Source organism: Anabrus simplex, chromosome 1, assembly GCF_040414725.1.
Source record: "Anabrus simplex isolate iqAnaSimp1 chromosome 1, ASM4041472v1, whole genome shotgun sequence".
NCBI lineage: Eukaryota > Metazoa > Arthropoda > Insecta > Orthoptera > Tettigoniidae > Anabrus > Anabrus simplex.
The window spans coordinates 1,285,062,266-1,285,089,417 of NC_090265.1; the positions used below are offsets into that span (position 1 = coordinate 1,285,062,266).

The following is a 27,152-nucleotide window of genomic DNA, read 5'->3' on the forward strand; positions in this document are numbered from 1 at the left end:
GGATTTTCAATACTATCGTATGTAATCACACGAAGAACGCGAGACCTATTGTCACACTGCCCTAGCATGTAAAACTTTTGCATAAAAACGTGTCACTGTGATTCAATACTTCCTGCATTCACTTCCCGGCAAAGGTGTGCTTGACGCTGTGTTCTAAGGGATGACAAAACTACATTACACTTTTTTTTAAAAGACGAAATTAATGCAATCCAATCGTTTACAACTTCTGCCACTTACTGGCCACTGAACTGCTTAGAATTTTCATTTCAAGATACGGAACTCTAACCTAGTAAGTCAAATGAAAATTAGAACGTTCAAAACAAACAGAGGCCGATTCACATACCTTCAATAACCTCGTACGACATGTCTGTGTTATCCAAAACATTGAAATTTAGACATCCTGAGTATTAATCCTCTAAACCTTTAAAACTATAGAAAACAAGAGGTTACAATGACACAGCTAACGCCATTAGAAAATTAGTAAAGAGGCGGAGTTGTGGATAATGAATTCGAATATGCGAGGTTCCTCGTAACCTGTCAATCCAAAGGAATTGGAGGATACAGAATTTGCAGCGTAAAGTCAAAATGAAGGGCAGCTCTAAAATACCTATCCCTCAGTCTAACACATGCAAATAATATTTTTTAAAGTCCTTTAGCTGCATGGACAAGCATTAAGCATTAGGAAACTAAGGAAATATTGTTCCCTTATTAAGAAGTTCGGTAAGGTACATTACAAGGCTACTGCACTACTCATTATCTGAAGTAGGCCTACCATCCGAGAGATAATAATAATAATAATAATAATAATAATAATAATAATAATAATAATAATAATAATAATGTTATTGGCTTTACGTCCCACTAACTACATTTTTCAGGTTTTCGGAGACGCCGAGGTGCCGGAATTCTGTCACGCAGGAGGTCTTTTACGTTACATGTAATAAATATCATTTTTGGTCCGTATTGATGATGTAGATTGAAATAATAACATTAAGTTATTTATTAGACCACCTAATCAATACAAAATCGTCTTGGATGATTTACATAAATTTGTTAGCTAATAGGTGGTCTAATAAATAACTTAATGTTATTATTTCGGTCTTTTACGTGCCAGTAAATCTACCGACACGAGGCTGACGTATTTGAGCACCTTCAAATACCACCGGACTGAGCCAGGATCGAACCTGCTAAGTTGGGGTCAGAAGGCCAGCGCCTCAACCGTCTGAGCCACTCAGCCCGGCCGGTCCGATAGAAATACAGGCTAAGGAAAAATAACATATCCCCATGAACAACAGTAAATCCCTATGATTAACGCACATACCCCAAGCCATGCATTATTAAAGACCAATAAATAATAAAAATTAATCAAGTAACAAATACAAGTAGAAAGGTCACCGAATAATTAGGGAAGAATATTAAGAAATCCTAAAACGAATGGAAAATATTACGTCAGAGCTACGTGGAGGTTAAAACGCAGTGTCAATACACTATATGATATATATTAGGCCTAAGCAATATTTGTGAAGTAAAACACCCGTAAGTTTCGGAAAAGTCCCACGAGAAGCGTAGATCCAACCAAGATACAGTATTTTAACAACAGCTCACAGGTTCCATAAAAAAATGAAATAAATAATGCGTATATTTCCTGAACAACAAGTGATGCGTTGTGCATGGATTTCAATGTGTGGGTCCTGGATATACTTGTCAACATCCTATTAAAAATCCATTGAATAATATCGATTTCAGAATTATTCCATTTCACGAAACGGGTAGAATACCACCGAGTAACGCCCACTGCCTCATGTGAAATAATGCAACCGAGATAAAATCTTTGTTTAACCTTGACGAGCAATTAAAATAGATGATAAAAACTCTGAGCAACATGTATTTTACATTTTCCCATAATTACTACGGTTAGTATTCAAAAACTTTACTCAAACTTTGTATTTCAGACAGCAGCTGACGTCAATGCCAAATACATGAATGAGAATGCATTCTGCTAACCCACATAAAATGCATCTTAAGCAGGCATTCATTCGCTAGGCATGGGGAAACCTATCACAAACCGACGTAAACAATCAAAAGCTGTCATTTAAATGACAGTTCCTACAGCAGGACATTTAAACGATATGAGCCCCTCCCTGCCATTCCTTCAACAACACATGAATTAAACTACGAAGTACAATGACCAACCAACATCTAGCACTAAATAATTTGATCTTACCACCTTGTTTACGAACGGGCATTCTTGATCAAGTCGGAGACGTCTTCTAATGTTAAAGATCCTGTCTGGGGTCGTCCGTAATAGTCAGATTGTAGTACTAGCTTTGAAGAGGAGGAATTACGAGCACACAGACTCCCAAACTTGTTGATTTCTCAAATAATAAGTAGTAGTAAAACACTTTTCACTTTCAAAGCTGTACGCACGACTTAAACCCGTAAAATAATACTATAACCGCAACACTTCGAACATAAACATCCACAACCCACACAATATGGCGTCCCACAACTTTTGCAGCCGGGATACCTACTGGCAACTGATGTGATTGGTCGATGGCATGTGTGTACGTCACGAGAGGTCTGATTTCACAAAGAGAAAGAAATTACGCAGCGGCATGATTGCATTAAAGACAGATGCTTGTTGCATGACCTATAGAAGTTCTATAATACATGGAATTGTACACTCCAAAAATGTGATATCTATATTGTTTTCATAAGTCTGTGTAGTTGCCAAGTTTGAGGTTAGGTGTAGCTGGGAAATTTATTCACATTCATTGTAAAATGTGCAATAATTCTTCAGCTTAATGTTTGTAACCAATGCAAGTATTTTCTAACACGTAATTGTATTTTATAAGTGCCTCATTTTGAGGACGATGTTGTTTATTAGATTTTGCATTATGACCGAACATTAACCTAATCGATCTGTAATACACAGAATTCTATTACAGGTGTTGTCATCTAATTTTCATGCTTAATTAGCTATGGCGGTTTACCGAAAATCAGGGCCAGGAGAACTCCCAGAAGGGGCGGTATTGATTGCTGAGAAGGAAGCTGTAACATATCAGTGGAAGCTTATAAATGACTGGACACCTGTCAAGGATGTGTAAGACTATTATCATTCTCTCCTTTGCACTGACTTTTTGCATCTTGTGGGAAAAATTTAGTATAGAAATGTCTGATAAATGTTTATTATAATGTGCTGTTCTTATAGTTTTTAATTTTGTTCCTTGTTCCCTTGTAGTAGCCTTGTCATCTAGGTTTATGCAGACAATAGTAATAAAGTGTACTAACCAATAGCTGAATTGAGTAATGTTGAAGATATGTAGGAACTTAAAAAGAAAGATTTAGGTCTATGTATGGACCTCCCTGAATCTTTTGTCTTCTCCCAGTTTAGTTTCTAGCGGGTGTCTCCACATTTAATTAAATAACTGTATTCTTTTCTGCACAACTCTGTTCCATTAAGCTGTTGCTTCTGCACAACTCTGTTCCATTAAACCATTGAATTCTCTCACCAGATAATGTAACTTGGCATTAATTTCTATCCTAGTGACTTTATACCTTTGAGATGGCACATAGAGTGTACTAGAATCTTCAGGGGAAATGTGAGGTTTAAATTATCACTACGACCATTCTCTTTTCTTTATGGTGTCCTTTCATTCTTGGTAAATGTGACACCCTGTTACTTCCTTTAGCCTACATCCATCATCTTTTTACATGGTCTAGGTACCTTTCTCCTTTTTCCTCTCTAACCCAGAAATTTCTCATTAAACATATACATTTTTTTTTTTTTTTCCTCTGGTATTAGCCATGAGATGGTTCATGGTGTGGGTTACTGTAGTCACCTCCTAGTTCGTAAACCATCAGCAACAGCTGAGTGGCCTAGTAAATGGTCCTGAGAGTCGGGATACCAGTTGCTATGGAATGGCAGTGGGCATCTCAGACATATTCTGATTCATGGCCCTCCTTGTGCTCAGGCGTCTAGGACTATACAATCCACCGGTGATCCATAACCCGTTAGAGGAGAGATCCTCACTTGGACTATGTGTAAGTAGGGTAGCATCCTGCTTCATGAATTTACCAAGGTCAGAACATTTTAAGCAAGCCTGGGACCTATGGGAGTAACAGAGTCCCACTCCCATTTGACAAGCGAGGGACTACTTGGAAACAACTTGGCGAACAGAATGGAATTCGATAGGGAGCTATCAATATTAATTGGGCTTATGGAAGAAAGAAAGTAGAACTAGCTGAGTCAGCAAAGAGGATGCATCTGGATGTGCTAGGAGTAAGTGATATTTGGGTAAGGGGAGATAACGAGAAAGAGACAGGAGAGTATAAAGTGTACTTGACGGGTGTTAGAAAGGGAAGGGCAGAGTATGCAGTTATTATTATTAAGCATATGGAATTTACATAATGGACAAGTATTATACAAAAGAAAAACCTACAAAGAATACATGGTACTAAGTAGGGAACAATTACACTTGGATATCTAAATTATTTATCCACTCCACTAGGGATACTGAGACATCAGCAAAGTTTTTCCGGTCACCACCATAAACACGCATTCGTCCATTATATGATGCATGGTCTAGACCAATGCACCACAGTCATACGCTGGAGAGTCCCTGAAGCCCCACTGGTGAAGGGAGAATGCAGATCTTCCACAATTAGTGCGAAACCTGTTTAGTGATGACCACGTTCTTCTTGGCAAACTGAAACCAGCTGGGGCGTGGTTTGGATTAAAGAGGCTTGGCCACTCTGTAGCTGTATGAAACCATTGCTCTTTCCATTCCTCTTTTAAATTGAAACCAGCATCCATTAGATTCTTAGCTGTTTTCATTGGTGGCTTACGGGATTTCAACCTTTGTCTCCAGAGATCTGGAACATCCCTGTGGATGGGTAGAGTTGGATTGGACATGATCTTATATTCTTGAACAAGGGCTCTTGAACGTCGCAGGCTTGGTGGAGCAATGTGGGACAGGACTGGCAGCCAGTGCATTGCAGTAGGCTTCAGAGTACCAGAGATGATACGCATGGTGGCGTTAAGTTGTACATTGACTTTCTTCACGTGGCAACTGTTAAGCCATACTGAAGAGCAGTATTCAGCTGCAGAATACACAAGGCCAAGCGCAGTATGTCGTAATGTGTCCGCTAAAGCACCCCATGAAGTTCCACACAATTTAAATAGAATATTATAACGTGATCTCAACTTAGATCCGAGGTTTTCAAGGTGCTTTCTATAAGATAGGGTTCGGTCAAGCGTTACCCCGAGGTACTTTGGATTAGGATTGTGCTTTAGCACTGAGCCATTGAAGCATACTTGGAGTTTTGTATTAGCCAACTTGTTGTGGAGATGAAAGCAAGCAGATTCTATCTTATTCATGCTGGGTTGTAGTCTCCAGTTTCGGAAGTAAGAGCTAAGTGTATTCAGGTCAGACGTCAGGATGGCCTCGGCATGGCTGAAATCTGGATGTTGAATGGCAATGGCTAGGTCATCTGCATAAGATAATTTTACTGTTGTCTCAGGAATATCTGATATGTAGAGATTGAATAGAAGAGGTGCCAATACTGATCCCTGGGGAAGGCCATTTTTTAGTTTCCTAAGACGACTAATGTCACCATACATGACGACACGGAAGAACCTTTCAATTAGCATATTGTTGATCAGTGTGGTTACACATTTGCAAGGGATAACTCGCTGCAGCTTCACCATCAATCCTTGCCTCCACACAGTATGATATGCAGCCTTTAGATCTACAAAGACTGCAGATGTTTTAGTACCCCTTTGAAAACCAGCCTCATTGTGAGTTGTTAGTGCTAGCACCTGGTCAACACAGCTTCGGTTCTGCCTGAAGCCAGCTTGCTCTACTGGGATCACCTCATTAATGGCCGAACTAATCCTATTGTACACTAGTCTCTTGAGGAGTTTACAGCAAACACTCAGCAATGCTATTGGTCGGTAGCTATCGACTTGGTCTTCCAGTTTACCGGGTTTCAGAATTGCAATGATCTTGCTTACCCAGAATTCATGTGGCAGATGTCCAGACGATAAGATATTAGAGTAGAATTTAGCCAACCAGAGCCTTGTGTTTGGACCACTATGTATCAGAAACTCAGGAAATATCCCATCAAAGCCAGCAGCTTTACCAGGTTTGAGGCTTTTAATAACAGTATCTACTTCCAGATGTGAAAATGGTTCCGAGTATATAGAGTTCTCCTGCAAGTTACTTTTCTGTTGTTTGAGCAACTTCTTTACTTGGATGGTGTGTTTCTTATCAGAGGGCGCTCGTGACATATTAACAATATGTTCAGCTACTAGGTTGGGAGTGATGCAACCATTTCTTTTGTGGGAGGTTCTGTGTCCGGTAAGTTTCCTGAGAAAACTCCAGGCTTTTCTGCTGGACTGTTTGAAGTCCATAGTCTTAATCGTATTGTTCCACTTCTGCTGGCGAGATTCGTCTAAACTCTGTAACAGAGCACTTGCTATTTCAGGATCTCCACCCTGTAAATACTCCTCATAGAGTGTCTCACAGGTTTCATTCCATCCAGGAATATACTCTTTCTGCAGCCCTCTTGGAATATATTTCTTGGCAATTGAGATAATAAGTCCAGCAAAACGTTCGTAGTTAGACTGAATAGGCGGTATGAATCGGACAAATTTGTCAAAATCTTATGAAAAGCAATCCCACTTGGCTTTATTGAAATTCCAGCGTGGTTGAGGTATGCTTTTAACCAAAGGTATTTGTATTCCTTTAGTTATCATGACAGGTCTGTGTTGACTGTGGGGAAAGTTTTCCGTTACTTTCCTTGTAGTAGGCAGGACAATACCATTTACATCTTCAGTGACAAAGCAAAGATCAGGATTATATTCTCTCTTCCAATGGGCTGACTTAAAGGTTCCTCTATTTTTCACATCAAAAACCAAGTGTAGATTATTAGCTTCAGCCCAGGTGACTAGTTGAGAGCCACATTCATCTGTATCATTATATTTCCAATTCGGATGATGACTATTGAAATCCCCGACGTATATTGCTGGATGATTCTGAGTGAGAAGCACTTCATTTGGCCAAGCCACAGGTGGTGGTTTATACACATTTACCACTTTGGTGCCCGTTATGTCGACAGTTACCACGTGAACATCGTCAGTCACCATTACGGAAATGAGCCGAACATCTCATAGATTCGAACGAGCATAGGTTGCTGCCCCATGCGTCTGGTGGTAGATTGCCCCAATAGCAATATAACCACAGATCTTTCCTTTCGATCTTAGCTGTTCCTCAGTCGCAGAATGAGTTTCTTGAATGGTCACTAAATCGATGTTGTTTTCAAGAAGGATTCTAGAAGGATGTTCACACTTCGATCTGGATATGCCTTCGATGTTTATTTGGCATATTCGTAAAGAAGGTCTTAGTATCTTTGCAGGTTGGTTCTGAGAAGGACCATTTGCAGAAGTTCTCTCTGAGTCCATTTGGCCAGGAGATTAACGACTGTTGATAGTTTGGCCACCGATGTGTTGTTGCTAGCTTAGCACCACCCGGGGAACACGTGCAGGGCAATATGAAGGTAAATCCTGCGGACGTGAGCAACGTTCATTCCCCAGAGTATGCGGTAGGGCTGTTTATCAGGAATACCATTGCACGCAACATAGTTTCTGTTCGGCACGTGAATGAGCGAATTATGTGGGTAGATTTGGCAATTGGAGGAATTAGGACGAGAACTGTCTCGTTGTATTCACCATGTGAGGGTGCAGATGAGGATGAAGTTGACAAGTTTTATGAAGCATTGAGTGACATCGTGGTCAGGGTCAACAGCAAGAATAGAAGAGTGCTAATGGGCGATTTCAATGCGAGAGTTGAAAATAGAACTGAAGGATACGAAAGGGTGATTGGTAAATGTGGGGAAGATATGGAAGCTAATGTGAATGGGAAGCATTTGCTGGACTTCTGTGCTAGTATGGGTTTAGCAATTATGAATACAATCTTCAAGCATAAGGCTATTCACCGCTACACATGGGAGGCTAGGGGTACCAGATCCATAATAGACTGTATCTTAACCGACTTCGAATTCAGGAAATCTGTTAGGAATGTACGTGTTTTCTGGGGATTTTTCGATGATACAGACCACTATCTGATCTGTAGTGAACTAAGTATCTCTAGGCCTAGGGTTTGTTGTTGTTTGAGTCATCAGTCCATAGACTGGTTTGATGCAGCTCTCCATGCCACCCTATCCTGTGGTAACCTTTTCATTTCTACGTAACTACTGCATCCTACATCTGCTCTAATCTGCTTGTCATATTCATATCTTGGTCTACCCCTACCGTTCTTACCCCCTACACTTCCTTCAAAAACCAACTGAACAAGTCCTGGGTGTCTTAAGATGTGTCCTATCATTCTATCTCTTCTTCTTGTCAAATTTAGCCAAATCGATCTCCTCTCACCAATTCGATTCAGTATCTCTTCATTCGTGATTCGATCTATTCATCTCACCTTCAGCATTCTTCTGTAACACCACATTTCAAAAGCTTCTATTCTCTTTCTTTCTGAGCTAGTTATCGTCCATGTTTCACTTCCATACAATGCCACGCTCCACACGAAAGTCTTCAAAAACATCTTTCTAATTCCGATATCAATGTTTGAAGTGAGCAAATTTCTTTTCTTAAGAAAGCTCTTCCTTGCTTGTGCTAGTCTGCATTTTATGTCCTCCTTACTTCTGCCATCGTTAGTTATTTTACTACCCAAGTAACAATATTCATCTACTTCCTTTAAGACTTCATTTCCTAACCTAATATTTCCTGCATCACCTGCCTTCGTTCGACTGCACTCCATTACTTTTGTTTTGGACTTATTTATTTTCATCTTGTACTCCTTACCCAAGACTTCATCCATACCATTCAGCAACTTCTCGAGATCTTCTGCAGTCTCAGATAAAATAACAATATCATCGGCAAATCTCAAGGTTTTGATTTCCTCTCCTTGGACTGTGATTCCCTTTCCAAATTTCTCTTTGATTTCCTTTACTGCCTGTTCCATGTAAACATTGAAAAGGAGAGGGGACAAACTGCAGCCTTGCCTCACTCCTTTCTGGATTGCTGCTTCTTTTTCAAAGCCCTCGATTCTTATCACTGCAGACTGATTTTTATACAGATTGTAGATAATTCTTCGTTCTCGGTATCTGATCCCTATCATCTTCAGAATCATAAATAGCTTGGTCCAATCAACATTATCGAATGCCTTTTCTAGATCTACGAATGCCATGTACGTGGGCTTGTCCTTCTTGATTCGATCCTCTAAGATCAGACGTAAAGTCAGGATAGCTTCACGTGTTCCTACATTTCTTCTGAAGCCAAATTGATCTTCTCCCAACTCAGCTTCAACTTGTTTTTCCATTCTTCTGTAAATAATACGTGTTAAAATTTTGCAGGCATGAGATACTAAACTAATGGTGCGGTAGTTTTCACACCTGTCAGCACCGGCTTTCTTGGGAATAGGTATAACAACATTCTGCTGAATATCGGATGGGACTTCTCCTGTCTCATACATCTTGCACACTAAATGAAATAACCTTGCCATGCTGGTTTCTCCTAAGCCAGTCAGTAATTCAGAGGGAATGTCATCAATTCCAGGTGCCTTGTTCCTATTGAGGTCACTCACAGCTCTGTCAAACTCTGACCTCAAAACTGGGTCTCCCTTTTCATCAGCATCAACAGACTCTTCATGTTCCAGAACCAAATTATCTACATCTTTACCTTGATACAACTGTTGGATATGCTCCTGCCATCTTTCTGCTTTGTCTTCTTTCCCTAGAAGTGGTTTTCCATCTGAGCTCTTAATATTCATACACCTATATTTCCTTTCTCCAAAGGTTTCCTTGATTTTCCTGTATGCAGCATCTACCTTTCCCAGGACCATACAGCCTTCGACATCCTTGCATTTCTCCTTCAGCCATTCTTCCTTAGCTGCCTTGCACTTTCTATCCACTTCATTCTTTAATCGCCTGTATTCTTTTCTGCCCTCTTCATTTCTAGCATTCTTGTATTTTCGTCGTTCATCAATCAGGTCTAGTATCTCCTGAGTTATCCACTGATTCTTAGTTGATCTTTTCTTCCTTCCTAACATTTCTTCAGCAGCCCTACTGACTTCATTTTTCATGACTCTCCACTCTTCCTCTATGGTGTTTCCTTCAGCCTTTTCATTTAGTCCTTGTGCAACATGTTCCTTGAAACAATCCCTCACATTCTTTTCTTTCAACTTGTCTAGATCCCATCTTTTTGCATTCTTTCCTCTCTTCAATTTCTTCAACTTCAGATGGCATTTCATGACCAACAAGTTGTGGTCAGAGTCCACGTCTGCTCCTGGGAAAGTTTTGCAATCCAACACCTGGTTTCTGAATCTCTGCCTAATCATAATGAAGTCTATTTGATACCTTCCAGTGTCTCCAGGTCTCGTCCACGTATACAGCAGTCGTTTGTGGTGTTTGAACCAAGTATTGGCAAGGACTAAATTATGGTCAGTGCAGAATTCAACCAGACGACTTCCTCTTTCGTTCCTTCGTCCCAATCCAAATTCTCCTACTGTACTACCTTCTCTTCCTTGGCCTACCACTGCATTCCAGTCTCCCATCACAATTAGATTCTCGTCACCTTTTACATATTGTATTAAATCTTCTATCTCCTCATATATTCTTTCAATTTCTTCATCATCTGCTGAACTAGTAGGCATATAGACCTGCACTATTGTGGTGGGCATTGGTTTGGTGTCTATCTTGACGACAATAATTCTTTCACTATGCTGGTCGTAGTAGCTTACCCGCTGCCCTATTTTCTTATCCATTATTAAACCAACTCCTGCATTTCCTCTGTTTGATTTTGTGTTGATAATTCGGTAGTCGCCTGACCAAAAATCTTGTTCTTCCTGCCAACGTACTTCACTTATGCCAACTACATCTAACTTTAGCCTATCCATCTCCCTTTTCAGATTCTCTAACCTACCACAACGATTCAAACTTCTAACATTCCACGCTCCGACTCGCAGAATGTCAGTATCCATCTTCCTGATGATCGCCCTCTCTCGTGTAGTCCCCACCCGGAGATCCGAATGGGGGACTAGTTTACCTCCGGAATATTTTACCCGGGAGGAAGCCATCATCAGTACATCATTCATACAGAGAGAGCTGCATGTCCTCGGGAGTTAGTTACGGCTGTAGTTTCCCGTTGCTTTCAGCCGTGTAGCAGTATCAACACAGCTAAGCCATGTTGAGTATTATTACAAGGCCGTATCAGTCAATCATCCAGACTGCCGCCCTTGCAACTACCGAAAGGCTGCTACCGCCCTTTCGATGAACCATTCGTTAGTCTGGTCTCTCAACAGATACCCATCCGATATGGTTGCACCTGCGGCTCGGCTATCTGCATCATTGGGACACACAAGCCTCCCCACTGCGGCAAGGTCACATGGTTCACAGAGGAGGAGGCCTAGGGTAGAGAAAGCGAAATCTGTCTGCAAACGAATAAGGGTAAAAAATCTCCAAGACGAGGAAATTAGTTAGAAATGCATGGATATGATTAGTGAGAAGTTTCGAACAGTAGACAGTAAGCAAGTTCAGGAAATAGTTCAGAAACACCGTCAACGTCTGGCCTGATATTGAATGTGTCGCGCTGATCACCGGGAGCTGGCAAGTTGCTTCAATGAATCTGCTCGTCTTCAACTCCTACACGAATATGGACCTTCGTATGTGTTCGATTGTGATGTGACTTTATGCCTGACAGTGTTTAAATAACTGGCTTTGAACAGTTCTCCGTTATTCGTAATCATTGTGGGACTTTGCCTAGCGCTGCATGTGCCTTGCTGCTGCTAAGAGAATTGCGCACTGTTTTTCTTTTGAATGACTTGTATTTTACTTCTAAGTTTTACAGTGTCTACCCCCATTTATTTCCTTTTCATATTGCCTCTTCTACTGATCCTATGCATTGTTTTCCATTTCTTAATCGGCTGATGATGACCTGGACTAGGGTCGAAACCGGTACCATTTCTAATTATTATTAAATGAGAATGTAATTCACTACATTTCTTATTCTTTGGTATTGAATAGGTGGAATATCCTTATCAATTATTTCAATTTTAATCACTCAATAGATAAAAAATATTAATATTCACAGAAACTTAACACCAAAGGTCCATGTTTTAGCACCATAGGAAAAACCAGAGTTTGAACTTGTCTCACCTTTAGTTTGACTGAAATGGAGCAATCCTTCCAAATATGAGATAGTGAAATCTTAAGTCATGTGGCATGAGTCACTATTGCCATACCCAAGAAATATGTTGAAATACTGTACTGCACAAATATTTTCAGACTGAATGTGAATTTCATAGTTATAATATTATATTGTTATGTTTTGTATTGTATTTACACGGCTGTGATATTAACAACTCACTGGAAATAGTTCCTCTTGGATATAGCAACTCGTTTTTCACAGAAAATGTTCACGAATTGTCTGTTGTGTGAATAATCCTTCTAATGCAAATCAGTATAAGAAGAGTATATTGGCTGTTGTCAAAATGTGTATAGTGGTGTGCTGCTGTTGCTGACATGTCCTGGATCCTCTACTTTTCCACATGGTTTCTGTTGTTAAACATTTTTCTGTCTGTGATATGTTTCTGCAGACTCTGGTCATAATAATCTGCTGCTTACAGCAGAAGCCATTCCTGAACTGTCATTTTAACTTTGTTGTTGGTGTGAAAATGCTTGCTGACATGGAACATTTTCAGATGCTGGAAGATGTGGAACATGTGGTATTCGTTAGGCTCAAGGTCAGGGTTGTGAGTGGGGGATGATCAAATTGCTGCCAGTCAATAGATTCAATGAGGAATTGTGTTTGTGCAGCAGAGTTGGTTCGTACATTGTTGTAGGGTGATGATTTCCAGAGACAGCAGGCCACAGATTTTATTCCAGATTGGGTACAGGTTTGATAACACGCAGTTTTGTATATTGTTGTTCCTTGCAGCATGATGTCCAACAGCAGGACTAAGTTGTCACAATCCTCTAAGATAAGATTACCTGTCTGAATTTAATTTTGTCAGTGATGATAGGTGTTGTCACTCTAATGATTGCTGCATGGATTCAGGAATCACATGGGACACCCATATCACATCCTCCATGATGATATGGTCCACCTTCCTCATAGTGTTAGGTCAAAAATGTCAGAAGTCTTCATTTTGTGCTTCAAAGACAGCCTCTTTGGAACCCATTAGGAGCATAACTTCATAAAGTCCAAATTTTGTGTCAGCTTTGTAGAGAACTGACCTTGGAATTGTAAAAAATTGTATGCAAGTATGGAAATTGTGAACCAGCTGTTTTTCACAAGTTTTGGTATTGCTGGCACACACAACATAATTGGTGATTAATGGCAGCCAAACCAAGCATGCAATATCATAAATGTTCCCCTGACCTTTCTTGATAATTTCACCTACTTACAAAATTTGTTATTGTTTAATGGATATGGCAGTGAATACTGTATGAATCTTTCAGTCAAGAACAGGTACCGGTAACTGACCATAAATCACACACAGCTGGCCGCTTGATTGTCTTAAACATTTTACTCACATAGTACAAAGCATAGTTTCTGCCAGCACGACTACAAATGATGTCTGTGTGCCACAGATGCTGGGAGTTAGTGCACATGTCCAAAATTACAAACGCACAGACTTTCAAAAGATATTGGCAACCATTCCTTATTTGTAAAATATCTTCATATGTATAGCTCCAGTAATAATTTGGTACTTACATATTTTCATAACCAGTGATTAGACTTAGATCTTGTGCTACCAGGCTACATAGTATCACAATCGTTCTTAGAAAGGCTAGGTAATCAACCAGCAGTGCAAAGAACTCTCTATAAAATCATGTTTATGAAAATTGCAACAACCATGAAGGAGTCATAAGAACAGGATTAAATTATTATGCATATTACTGATACTGTACACGAACTGAATTGAATCAAAGAAGTCTTGGATGTCTTCCTGGGGAATTGCTTGCTAGGTTGCTTGTATATGAGTCCACAGTTTTTTGATGTGGCTGCTGAAGAACTTTGATGGGATAGTTGTTGACTGAACATATCCCATAGGTAACATGTCTGGCAAACAGGCAGGTTACAGAAGCAGCCTTATCTGCAGAGTTTCAAAGAAAGCTTGAACATTCCTGGTAACGTGTCCTCAGCTATTTTCTTGTTGGAATACATTGTCAGGAGAGTGCTGAAGGAAGAGTATGACTTCTTTCTCTAAAACTTTGTAGATGAGATTATCTTCAGCACATTGCAGCTGAGATTGTAAACAATATTCAGTGGCATCCCTCACCTCATTCTGGCATTCAGCCAGTGGACGTTTGACAATGCATGCTGAATAATATTGCTTATCATCTAATGCATACACAGCCATCATTGTACTTCGAGTTAAAGTGGTACTCATTGGTAAATGTGAATCTACGAACCACCATATTAATTCACAAGCCCATTGTAGCCAGAGATATCGATAATCCAGGGTCAAGAGAATCCACCACTACAGAGTGTATGCAACCATCCTTCTCCAAAGCAGATGTTGTTCAACAGTGAAAGGTGTCTGTGCCACATCTGTTACAGTCCTCCATCATTGTGCTAACACTTATAATGAAGCTGTACAATCTGTCACTGCCATGCAGTTGAGATGTCTGTCATCCCATCGTGTTTATAATTTTAGCCGTTTGAGTTTTGATTTGTAAACATACAGCCACAACATGTAATAGAAAGCTCAACCAAAACCCGGATCAAAAGTTGTTAACCATTTTGGGAGGTATTTCAACAGATAAGGGGTAGAGATGGAGCTGTAATATAAATTTTAAGTTTTTGATGCACACATGGTTTCTTAGACACATTATATAGAGTATTCAGAATACTTTAAGAAGAAGTGTTTCTTATTGTAATTTTGTTTTCTATTTGCTTTACATCGCACCGACATAGATATGTCTTATGGCGACGATGGGATAGGAAAGGCCTAGGAATGGGAAGGAAGAGGCCATGGCCATAATTAAGGTACAGCCCCAGCATTTGCCTGGTGTGAAAATGAGAAACCACGGAAAACCATCTTCAGGGCTGCCGACAGTGGGGTTCAAACCCACTATCTATCGATTACTGCATACTGGCCGCACTTAAGTGACTGCAGCTATCGAGCTCAGTTACTGTAATTTTAAAAGATTTTATTTAAGATTGACAATTCTTGTATTTTTATTTATAACTTATTTGATAATACAATCATCACTCTTTATACATGTTCTTACTTTACACGTTTTCGCTATAATGCAATTTAAAAATTATACATATATAAAATATTAAAAAATATACGTTAGTTTGCGGATTCACAATCACCCTGTGGACGATTTCATGACAGAGTGTGCGGCGCCGCAAGGCGGCGTGTAGTCAGTCTCAAAGACAGCGCTGAGTAGTGTGTTGCATTTTCTTAGTGTCGGCTGGTGGCATGTGATCAGCACTGAGTTAGCAAGCTGTGTTTTATTGTTTCTAAAAATGTGAAAAGGTGATGAAAATGCTTCCAAAAGCAAAAGGCAAAGGAAACCAATAACACTTGAAGAAGAGCTGGAAGTTATAAAGCGAAATTAATGCAATGAGTGCATGTAGACATTGTCAGAGCTACAGGAATCTCAGAATCAACCCTGAGAATCATAAAAATTTAAGCAGAAAAAAATAAAAAACTTCAAAAGTGCAACCAGAATGATGTCATCCAAGATAACACAAATAAAAAAGCCAATTTTCGAGAAAATGACGATTCTCAAAGTTATGTATGTACATAGAGTTTCACACTGTACTAATGGCATGAATAAAAAACTTGCACTTGCTTAAAACACATATGTTTTTTATTTTTTCCTTGAAATAGTCCCTTTCTCCTAACTAATCCATATATTAATACTGTACATTCACTTTACTCATTTTCATATCATGTAATGATCACTTGGAACAAAATAATCATGCAAAGTGAGGAGGTGGTTGTGGTGGTGATTATTGTTTTAAGAGGAAGTACAACTTGACAACCATCATCTATATAACACTAATCAGAGGGAAAAATGGAAGGGATCTGACACTTCAAAAAATTAAGATATCGGCCAAAGGAAGACAAGGACCACGACGGGCATGAAAATGAAAGACTCCCTAGCCCTCACAAACCTAATAGCATCGGGGTCGGAAAAGAACAAGAGTTGACCAGGAGAGGTCGGATAGGAGAGATGAAAGTGAGAAGCCTGGCACAAGTAAGTGGAAGCAATGCCAGGACTTGGCTAAGGGCCCCGTGGTCGCCCGCCCACGCTCCAAAGTTCAGAGCCCCTGGGGCCACTTTTAGTCGCCTCTTACGACAGGATACCGTGTGTGTTATTCTACCGCCCCCACCCACAGGGGGTGCAAAGCGAGGGATGCCTGTATGTTGTTAATATGTAATTGAATCAAGTCTGCAGATTATTTGGCAAACTTTTGGTGGCTGATGAAGAGAACGAATGTGGTTCTCGAAATCTGTATGACAGATTAATTAATATGGATTAAATAGTTTTTTTATTAGTACCTACAAGGCAGACACATAATATCACCAGTGATTTTTCAGTGTTGTGATTATATCCCATGGTGTTGTTACAGTTTATGATCCACTGCCAGATTTTGTATGTGTTTGGTTCTTGGTCCAAAACTTTCACATTTGCATCATTGGCATTATAAAAGCAGCAAAATTTCATTACGAATCATTTTCAAGCAAGCTGGGTATTCATCCCTGTTCAGAATCTGTTGTTTATATTACATTCTTTTAAACACGACAAGGCATAGTGACTCTTGGAGAAAAGTTTACAGCCTTTTTAACTCTGGTTCCAAGACAGCCTTCCATAACAGTCCAGAGGGCATTGATGGACCCAGGAATGTAAAATCACTCTGCTACTCATATCATTTGCTTTTCGTACCTTGCTTTGCACTTACTGTAAGTTTCATATGTATGTCAACCATTGTTCAGAGTCTTGCAATTTTCATAAACAAGAATGTATTCATAAATATGAATGTCTGTATAAAAATGGTTGTAATATAGCAGATTTTTCTGCACTCTTTTTCTAATCTTTATATGTTGTAGGTGGCCATTTAAATTTGGTGTGGGTATTTTAGGAGGAAGCAGTGTTCTCTCAGCTGTATATATAAACAACCATTATCGCAAAAAGTTAAAACTTCACAACTTTGGTAAATTCTCATCTTTTATACCATCAGTTGTCCTACCGGTTGTTATGTCATCAATATTTCATACTCAGGTAATTAGTTTGTAGTTTTGAATTTAATTGTAGAATGAATGTAAAATTTTACTTAATTGCTACATGATGATGATGATAATATTGTAGTTTTGAATTTAAATGTAAAATTAATATACAATTTTACTTTATTGCCACATAATGATGATAATTTTGTGTGGCTATTACAGCCGGATGACCCTCCAATGAGGATGGTTGATGTCTGCTCTGTATGGGAAACTGCATGTTATTATAGTGGAGGATAGGGCTTTGTGTGATGTGAGAGTTGCATGAATGTTGGAGACAGTACAAACACTTGTTCCCTGAGCTAAACAAATTAACTGTTCACAATTAAAATTCCATTATCCAGTTGGGAATCGAACCTGAGACTCAAAGGCCAAGACACTGACCATTCAGTCATGAAACCAGACAACCATGGGATAGTATGTTTTACTGTCAACTAAATTTATTAAGCGGTTATATACAGTTGTTTACAAGTGCACTTAAATTTGAGTTTTCCACTTCATGCAGTTTGTACTCACTAACTTGACCAAACTCACAGTACGTCAAACCCCTCCTTTTCCAGCACAGCCTCGTACAGTACAGAGTTGTCCTCAGAAATGTTCGCTCCAGAACTTGACCCGCATGCTTCACTTTGCGTAGTCAAGTCCGCCTCGGTCCTCACTGACGTGCTCCCAAGTGACACATTACTGGCTTAGTCACTCTAGACTGTCTTATGACACACTCATGACTGTCTCCTACTCCACAGCTTCACTCTTTTTGTAGTCTCCACTTCCAGATCATTCTAGCTGCCTCTCCATTGTTAGATGTTTCAGGCATCTTTGAAGGAGCTCAACCAACTTCCTTATCACATGCCTGAACAATTTGCCAGGCCTATTGTTTTGCTAGCTGTTGGCCTTGTCCACATTGTCACTGCTCCACTAGCATTGTCACCTCCTGTGCCCTCATCGTCATAATATTAACGATCATGATATTATTATGTACATTTCTGCCATAAAAAGTTATTGTATGAGACTTTCTAATCTCAGATGTATTTGTACACTATTTGAAGTAATGGTGCTTTATACTGTAGCTCTATTTTCCAACATTCATACAATTTAGTTTGGTTCTGAGATTGTTCTTAGTTATGAAGTGGTAACTACCCTACACCCAGCAAAGTTCAAGTAGCACTTTTATCATTTTTAATTTATACTTTTGTGTAGAAATTTGACTGTCAGTGGACTCCATTGTATCCAAACTTATGATGGAATACAAATAGCATCAGAGGTTTCGTATAGAAATTGATAGTACAGGACGATCCATACAGGGTGTCTCAAACCTTTTGGGTCAAATTGAAACAGGAGATAGTGGGTACACAACCGATTATATTGATATAGTGAACCAACAGTCGGAAATGCATATTTATTGTGTTATAGATATACACAGTGTACACAGCATAACAACAACGTAGCTCATAGAAATTGTTCAAAGTGACGACTGCCAGTCTCAGTGTATGCATGGCAATAGGGCTGAAGTTCTGCCGCACTCTCTCAAAGATCCCTGTTGTCTGTTGACCCTAGCAAGTACGTCTTCATCATTTTCTACGGGGGTTTCATACACCAGTGACTTGACACAACCCCAGAGGAAAACGTCCAAGAGGTTTGAGATCCAGCGATTGTGCTGGCCATGGGACAGGACTTCCCCTTCCAATCCAACGATGAGGGGTACATGTTGTTCAGGTGCTCGCGGACATTAACATTGAAGTGGGCTGGTGCACCATCCTGTTGAAACCACATCCTTTCGTGAACAACAAAGGGGTACAGTCTCCAGGAACTGTAGCAGCATATCTCGCAGGAACATCAGATAACGTGTATCAGTCAAACAGGGAGGCAGTAAGTAAGGTCCTAAGGCTCCTATTACACTAGGCCGCCAGGCGGCTCCACCGGCTGCGCCACTGGTGACTCAGTTGGCGACACGTGCAGGGCAACCGGTGGCGCCGCCAATAACTCGTTGTTCGGTCCTACGATAGTTCGGTACTTCTCGCAGGCAGAGAAATCTGGTCTTTGTTTTTCTCGCACTGTCCTCTGCGCATTGTTTTATTTACGCAAGTAGTGAACTGCAGATTGTCACAGTGGAAATGAGAGTGAGAGTGTAGACAAGACAAAGGGGAAAAGCAAGAAGCAGGAAGAAGAAGAAGCCCTGAAAGAGTGCCAGAAGTTATTGGACAACAAAGTGAATACAGAAGATTTCATTTGTGCTGTTGAACAACAACCCGCCATTTGGGACGCCAGTTCTGAAGCTTATAGTAATAAGCAAGTAAAACTGAATGCTTGGAATGAAATCATTCGTACATTCCCACCTGATTTCGAGCAGCAGTCCTTGGCTTAAGTAATGTCGCTAAACAGAAAGTTTCTTTATACATCAAGCTCTAACTGAAACTGTGTCATTCTTGTGAAGGCTTTTCTCCATCTGTCTCAACTACAGAAATAAAATTTGTTATGTATGATTCTGTCAAACCGAGTGGTGGCGCGGCTGGCTGCACCACCTGGCTGTCCAGTGTAATAAGCTCGGTATGACACAATGCCCCGCCACGACTCACCGCCACCCGTGGCTGCCAACGCGGTCGCGGGACACGGCAACCAGACAGCAGCCAGTTTGTGGCGACGCCACCAGCTGCCCTAATCTATAGTCCTCTCCGTGTAAGGACGTACACTAAGGGTGCAACCTTACCCTTTCTCCCCTGTAATATTAAGGTATTGGTTTATAGTGACTTTTCTTGATGTTGGGTCTTTTTCAGTGTCGGTAACCATACAGTTTAGGGACCCTACTTGCCGATACGACGTCTTACTGTTACCGTTAATCTGGCACGTTGGCAACGTTCAGTCACTGTTCTAGCGTGAATTGTGTGTTGCCACCGCATTGCCTCTAAAGTCACTAGCGATACATTTGCGAGAATATTTAAAGCATATTTTCTTTTTCTGTGGGATTGTAAATCTATTTGGCTAATACCAGGTAAGTAGAATTGTGGCATGTTCGGATAATGCATTTAATAACATAGTTTGTGTGAAATGATGAGCACATCATTTTATTAATTACGTTCCTATTTCGTCCCATACTTATACGAACAGAATTCGATTGGGATGTCTAAGAAGGAAGAAAAATCTGCAAAAACTCCTCCGAAAAGGAAACCAAGGTTACGTCCTTTACAAGCTTCAGGTCAAGAAATGCTTGTACATTGCTACGAGCAATTGAAACAGGAAGACGACGAAGAAGGTATCAGTCGTAGTGATACGAAGCTAATGGCAAGAGTTTCATTATTAACTGGGGTAAGTGTTCGTTTTTATCTTGTTTCTATGATAAGTTTCTGGCATAATGACAATCAGTTGAAAAGGAGCAGTATTTCATTCTGAACCTAACCTAACCTAACCTGATCATGTAGGCCTAGGCCTATACCGGTACCATGTCTTGTGTCGACTTCGATACGGTTCGTAGACTTAACCTTTGTGTATTCATGTTGACTTATGGTATATGTGTATGTAATATATTTCTGTGTGTGTATTCTTACAGTGTAGTTTCGGTTTAGTCCGAAAAGTAATAGGAAATTTCAAGAAGGGAGTTGAATTTTCTACACCAGGTAAACGCCGAAAGCGTGAACATCCAGTGACCGGCATAGACAGTTTTTCTAAGGAAGCGATAGCAAGGTTTATTTATGATAAATTACATAAAGGTAAGGTGACTTCATAAGGAATCTATTGCAACATTATTTATAGAAATTGGGCCGATGACCTTCGATGTTAGGCCCCTTAAAACAACAAGCATCATCGAGCATCATTTATAGAAATTGGCACGCAGGTGAGATAAGCTCCCAGAAATGTTTTGTGCATGTATTGTCATACAGCTCTTTTGAGTCCCTTGTAACTCTCTTTTTTCTTCCCACAGGAGAAGTCGTAACTGTAAGAAAGGTTTTCGACCACATGAAAGCAAATTATGACACTTATTTGTACAAGGGCTCCGAAACATCATTAAGAAGAATTTTGAAGGCCATGGGGTTTGTGTGGAGTAAAGGTGATCCCTATGCGTATGTTAGAGAAAATGAAGACATTTGTTTTAAGAGATCCTGTTTTCTGAGGGAATACATGCGTAATAAGGACAGTGAGAAACCAAAACCTGTTGTTTTCTTGGATGAGACTTGGATTTTTATGAATGGTGAATATATATGTTATATATTATATTTTATATTTAAAAAATCTTGGAATAATTTATCTTCATCAGGTGTCTTTGGTTTCAATTGTGCATTTGTCTTTCAGGGTCACCCACATACTCCTGGAATAAACCACACAAATCTGGACATGATGTTCAAGGAGTAATTCGTCGACCTGTGTCTGAGGGAGGAAGACTGGTTATTGTTCATGCTGGAACGAAGGATGGCTTTGTACCTGGTATGTTCTTAATTTATTTTACTTCATTTTATTGTAGTGAGGTGATCTCTCTTTACATAGTTATGAGGGTATTTAGGGTTTGTAGTACGGATGCAGGGGGGGGCACATAAGTCTCTGATAAGACCCCAACTTAAGTACAGTTCCTGTGTATGAGACCCTCACTGGGATTACTTGGTTTGAGAATTGGAAAAGTTCAAAAGACAGAAGCACGATTTGTTGTGGGTGATTTCTGACAAAAGAGTAGCGTTACAAAAATTTTGTCGGGTTTGGGCTGGGAAGACTTGGGTGAAAGGAGACAAGTTGCTGGACTAAGTGGTATATTCCGAGCTGTCGGTGGATAGGTGGTGTGGAATGACATTGGTAGACGAATACGTTTCAGTGGTATTTTAAAAGTAGGTAAGATCACAGTACAGTGCTAAAGTTGATGAAAAGTGGGGCAAATATTTGTTTTTTTTTAAGAAGGGAGTTAGGGATTGGAATAATTTACCAAGGGAGATGTTCAATAAATTTCCAAATTCTTTGCAATTATTGAAGAAAATACTAGGCCTATCCCTGAAACTACATCTTCTGTCCTAAGTGCAGATCAGTGGTGACTGATTGATTGAAATTGACTGGCACTAGGTCGGAAGTGGCATTATAACTTACCGCTCATTGAGCTCTGTACGTGGTTTTTGATTTTGACTTCTCCACTGTTATTAAAAAGACTTGCAGGTATTCACTTTAGGCCAATGATTAACCTTAGAGAGGTATTTCAATCAAAACTTAGTGTATTTTCATATAATATTACTGGATATTTGTATCAGTAAATTACTTGTATTGTAGGCCTATTTATTATGTTTATTCTGCATTCGACAATCTCCACCTGAATCAGTGCTTGATACCTGACTGTTGAACACCTTCCAAGCTTCTTATTTCTTACTGCCTGATATAGGTTCAGTGTTCGCAGCAATTACATTTGTTCTAAGGTATTGAAATGGGTGTTTATACTTATATCTTTTATGCAAGTGATCGTGGACTTCTAATCCAGATATAGGCCTACTAATGGAGATACATTCATGAGAGATGTTACGATAAAGTAGTGTAAGTAGTAATTAATTGACTTCATCATCAGGTGACTTTGCTACACAGTAGTTGGTTTTACTTAAAATCAGACAGCTTTTTGTATCATTCAACAGAAATCACATTTTTTATTAATAGGCCTATACTTTTTTTAGAACAAATAACTTCATACTAAAACTTAAAATTCTTACAGGTGCTGATTTGATATTTGCTACAAACTTGAAGAGAAATCAGGATTACCATGGTGCTATGAACAGCGAGAAATTTCAGATGTGGGTGAAGACGCAATTAATCGTAGGATTAAGAAATATAGGACCCTGTGTTATTGTAATGGATAATGCACCATATCACTGTAAGCTTGTTGAGCATCAACCAACAACGAAATGGAGGAAGGATCAATTAGTGGTAATTATACTTAATTGAATATTTCCTTCTACTGAATGATGTTTAATTATGTTACAGAAATTAATTTTTATTTTTCCTTTAATTTACAGTCATGGTTAAGGCAGAATGGAGTTTCTCCACCAGAAAATGCCACAAAAGATGAGCTGCAAAGGTTGTGTAATATGAATCGAAGTCACTTAAAGAGGTACAGAAGCACGTAAACATAAGTTTAGATAATGTTGTTTACACTCGTGTATTTGACTTTCATGTATGCATAACAATATTTCTCTGTTTCTTTAAAACCAGGTACATTGTTGACGAGATGCTGCACAGTGAAGGCCATACTGTCTTACGACTTCCTCCATACCACTCATTTTTCAATGCCATCGAATTTGTATGGTCTGTGGCAAAACAGTATTATAACAAAACAGTGGCTTCAAGACCTGGTCACGGATTGGACAGAGCTACAGCTGTGTGGAAAGAATCTCTTGATCAGGTAGGCCAAGTGGAAATGTTATTTATTGGATATATGCAAGTGGAGTTTATAATATACTTGTCAGGTTGTGATACTTCAATATATCCTATAGGCGACAGCAGAGATGTGGAGAAATGAAGTAAAACACACTGAGAAGAAGATTGTCGAGTTCTACAATAATGAGGTGAGAGGTCTTCCTGAAGTGGAGGAACTAGTCATTCATCATGGAAGCAGTGAATCGGAGGAAGAAGAAGAAGAAGAAAGAAGAGAAGCCGAGGAGTTAGCTGTACCATTGTAAGAGCCATTCCATGAGATTAAGAATGTTATAACTTTGCTGGGAAATAATACATTTCTGATTGCCCCGTCCTTTCTGATATAACGAAGTTACATTTCAAAATTGTGGGAATTGTGTATCTACAAGTTACAGGGCGGTATAGATGTGCAGGTGGGGATCAGTGTCCAATCGGAGTGGAATTATCTAGAACTGCTGTGGCGCAATGTGATGAGGAGCGGGCAAGGGGGGGAGAGAGAGAGGGAGACAGCACTCTGTCACCAATACACGATGTAAACATTGTACGCCTGTTAAAATACTGACATAACTTAAATTTTATACACTATCTAATGGTTTTCCACAGTTCTCTGAAAGTCACAACTCACGTATACTGTATATATATAGAGAGAATTACATATAAAAATACCTGTGTACACAATAAGTAGCCCACATATTAAATATAAATCAATTTGCTTTATGTCGCACCAACACAGATAGGTCTTATGGCGACAAAGAGGATAGAAGAGATAGGAAAGGGCTAGAAGTGGGAAGGAAGCGGCCGTGGTCTTAATTAAGGTACAGCACAAGCATGTGTCTGGTGTGAAAATGGGAAACCACCGAAAACCATTTTAACGGCTGCCGACGGTAGGATTTGAACCCACCATTCCCCGAATGCAAGCTCATAGCTACGCGACCCTAAACGCACGGCCAGCTAACTCGGTCATCTTTGAAAATGTCTTTTTCTATCAGCAGAGGCTTTTTTAAAATCGTCATATTTTGTATAGGCTACAGGAGATGTACAGTAGCCCACTGGTTTTCTGATTAAACATCATTTATTTAATCTATTGCATCAGTCTACTTACATACTCACTGTCCACGTACATCGGTAACCTCGTGATTCGATTATTGAAGTATTGTGCAATGATGCGACATACAAACTAAGAGAATACCGAGTGGTTCTTCCAAATATAAAACAGACAATTTCGAGTGGTCATGAGCATGACTCATAGTCATAGGGTAGGCTAAATAATAATGTTATTGGCTTTATGTCCCACTATCAACTTTTAGGTTTTTTTTGAGACGTCGAGGTGCTGGAATTTAGTCCTGCAGGAGCTCTTTTATGTGTCAGTAAATCTACTGACATGAGGCTGAGCACCTTCAAATACCACCGCACTGAGCTCGGCCCTGCCAAGTTGGGTTCAGAAGGCCAGCGCCTCGACCGTTTGAGCCACTCAGCCAGGTGTGGAGGCTAGAGAGCTGAGTTTAAGTAATTGTCGAACGTCAACTACTTATAAAGATACTGATTGATTAAACTAATACAGTAATTAGAATAACCTAATTGACTACCTACTTACAACCTAGGTACTTTGGAATTGTGTTCTATCTTTTTAACACTGCAAATAAATCCATGTATTGTTTAAAACTCCCTGTAAGAAGAGGACAGTGGATGCGAATAGGTATTATTTTCAAATGAGCTGAGCTCGAGAGTCCATTATAGCATACGATTTTTTCAGTGTACCATGACTCTGTATGTATTGCTTCAGAGGAAGTTCGGCTCCCCGCCAATGTCCAGTGTACCGATAATGAACCATGTGTGTGTTGTGTCTCACTGATCCATGACTGCGTACGATTCTTTCAGTGTGCCATGATTCACTGTGGCTCACTGCAGCGAAAGCTCGACTCCCCGCCAGTGTCCAGTGTGCCTATAAGGAGCCGTGTGTGTCGTGTGGCTCACTGAGCCGTGATTGTGCATGATTTGTGTGCCATGAGCTTGCCGTTCCTGTGAATCGATTCACTCGGACACTGAATGAATCGATACACTGCTTCGAATCAAGCACTCAGTAGCCTACACTAGTAGAGGTACATAGTACATTACCATTAAGATAGATAGCATTGCAAAGTAATTTGTCTTTACCATAATAACAATAATAATAATAATAATAATAATAATCGTATGGCCTCAGCTACCATGTGCAGACATTTCAAGTTGACGCCATCTGGCTGTCTGCTCGTCAATTTTGACGTTCCGTTATACTCTAGGCCCACTAGATGGCAGACCGAGTAAACCGAAACTCTCTTGGGCGTCTGTGGCTGAGATTTAATGAGTTTTGTCGGGTAAACACCAAATGCGTCACCAGAGATCTTTTACATGCCGACATCGTACGACATGAAGTGTCGAATGGACTTTTTTCTGCCCTTCAAAAATCCGACTACCTCTGCCGGGTTTGAACCCGCTATATTGGGATTCGGAGGCCGTCACTCTACCACTGATCCACAGAGGCAGCTGTCTTTACCATGAAATACATCGTCGTCGTACATGACTGAATTACTATCAATATATCTTAGAGAAACTGTAATGTACATGAAACCGAAATTGAGTTAATTTCCACGATACATTCTTCCTATATAAAGGAGACCATGTAGCTTATCCACCTTCATTTCAGCCACATAAATATTCAGCAAAAATTGCAAAATCACATTAAAGGACAAATACAATTTTTTAAGTAGAAATAGTCTGGAACATAGATTAGTGAGGTTGGACATCCTGCGCGTCATCATTCAGGAGTCGCTGTTGAACATACTGTACTTGTCAAAACTAGTAAGTTTCTATTTTACACAATAATAGTGAAATGTTGATGAAGACGACATACACCCAGCCCCCGTGCCAGAGAAATTAACCAACGGTGGTTCAAATTCCCCACCCTGTCGAGAATCAAACCCACACCCTGTGACGAAAGGCCAGCACGCTAACCATTTAGCCATGGGGCCAGACAATAATAGTGAAAAAGCATGTTCACTGCAGCTATTGTTGACAGGATATTTCTTCTCTTTAAAGAACAATGAGTACCACGAATTAATATCCTGTTTTGTTGATTCCTGTAAACTTTGTATGTACGGTTTTGGTTCGCCAGTTCCTAGTGTATCTACTGAATGAAAACTTTGTAGACCAATGGATTCAGTTTTATGTTTATTGCCTTCAGTCGTCACGACAGTTTTTTCAATGACAACAGTCGCTCAATTACAAATCCTGTCAAACCTAACCTAACCCTGCGACAATCAGTGGTTTTCGATGGATCACTACCTAACCGGTCATTATAATTTGTTTTCGGTGGATCACAACCAAACCTGTCCCTATCAGTGGTTTTCGGAAGAATACAGTGGTTTTGTCACAAGTCAATACAGACTCTTGAATCAATGTGTGAAAATGGGAAAGTGTAGAAAACCCTCTTCAGGAATGCCA

General features: G+C 39.8%; 1 protein-coding gene across 4 annotated transcripts in view; it reads left to right on the plus strand.

The window, feature by feature from the left end:
• Positions 1–2,675: 2,675 nt before the first annotated feature.
• Positions 2,676–27,152, plus strand: part of LOC136878294 (uncharacterized) — an 85,990-nt gene continuing 61,513 nt past the window's right edge. The window contains exons 1-3 of one of the 4 annotated variants that reach the window (XM_067152073.1): positions 2,676–2,819; positions 2,949–3,103; positions 17,136–17,307. In XM_067152073.1, the coding sequence (XP_067008174.1) occupies positions 2,982–3,103; positions 17,136–17,307 (294 nt within the window). In that variant the 5' untranslated portion in view covers positions 2,676–2,819; positions 2,949–2,981. Of the gene's footprint in view, positions 2,838–2,935; positions 3,104–17,135; positions 17,308–27,152 lie in introns of all 4 variants that reach the window. The other 3 variants (XM_068225469.1, XM_067152075.1, XM_067152074.1) reach the window with 3 other exon arrangements.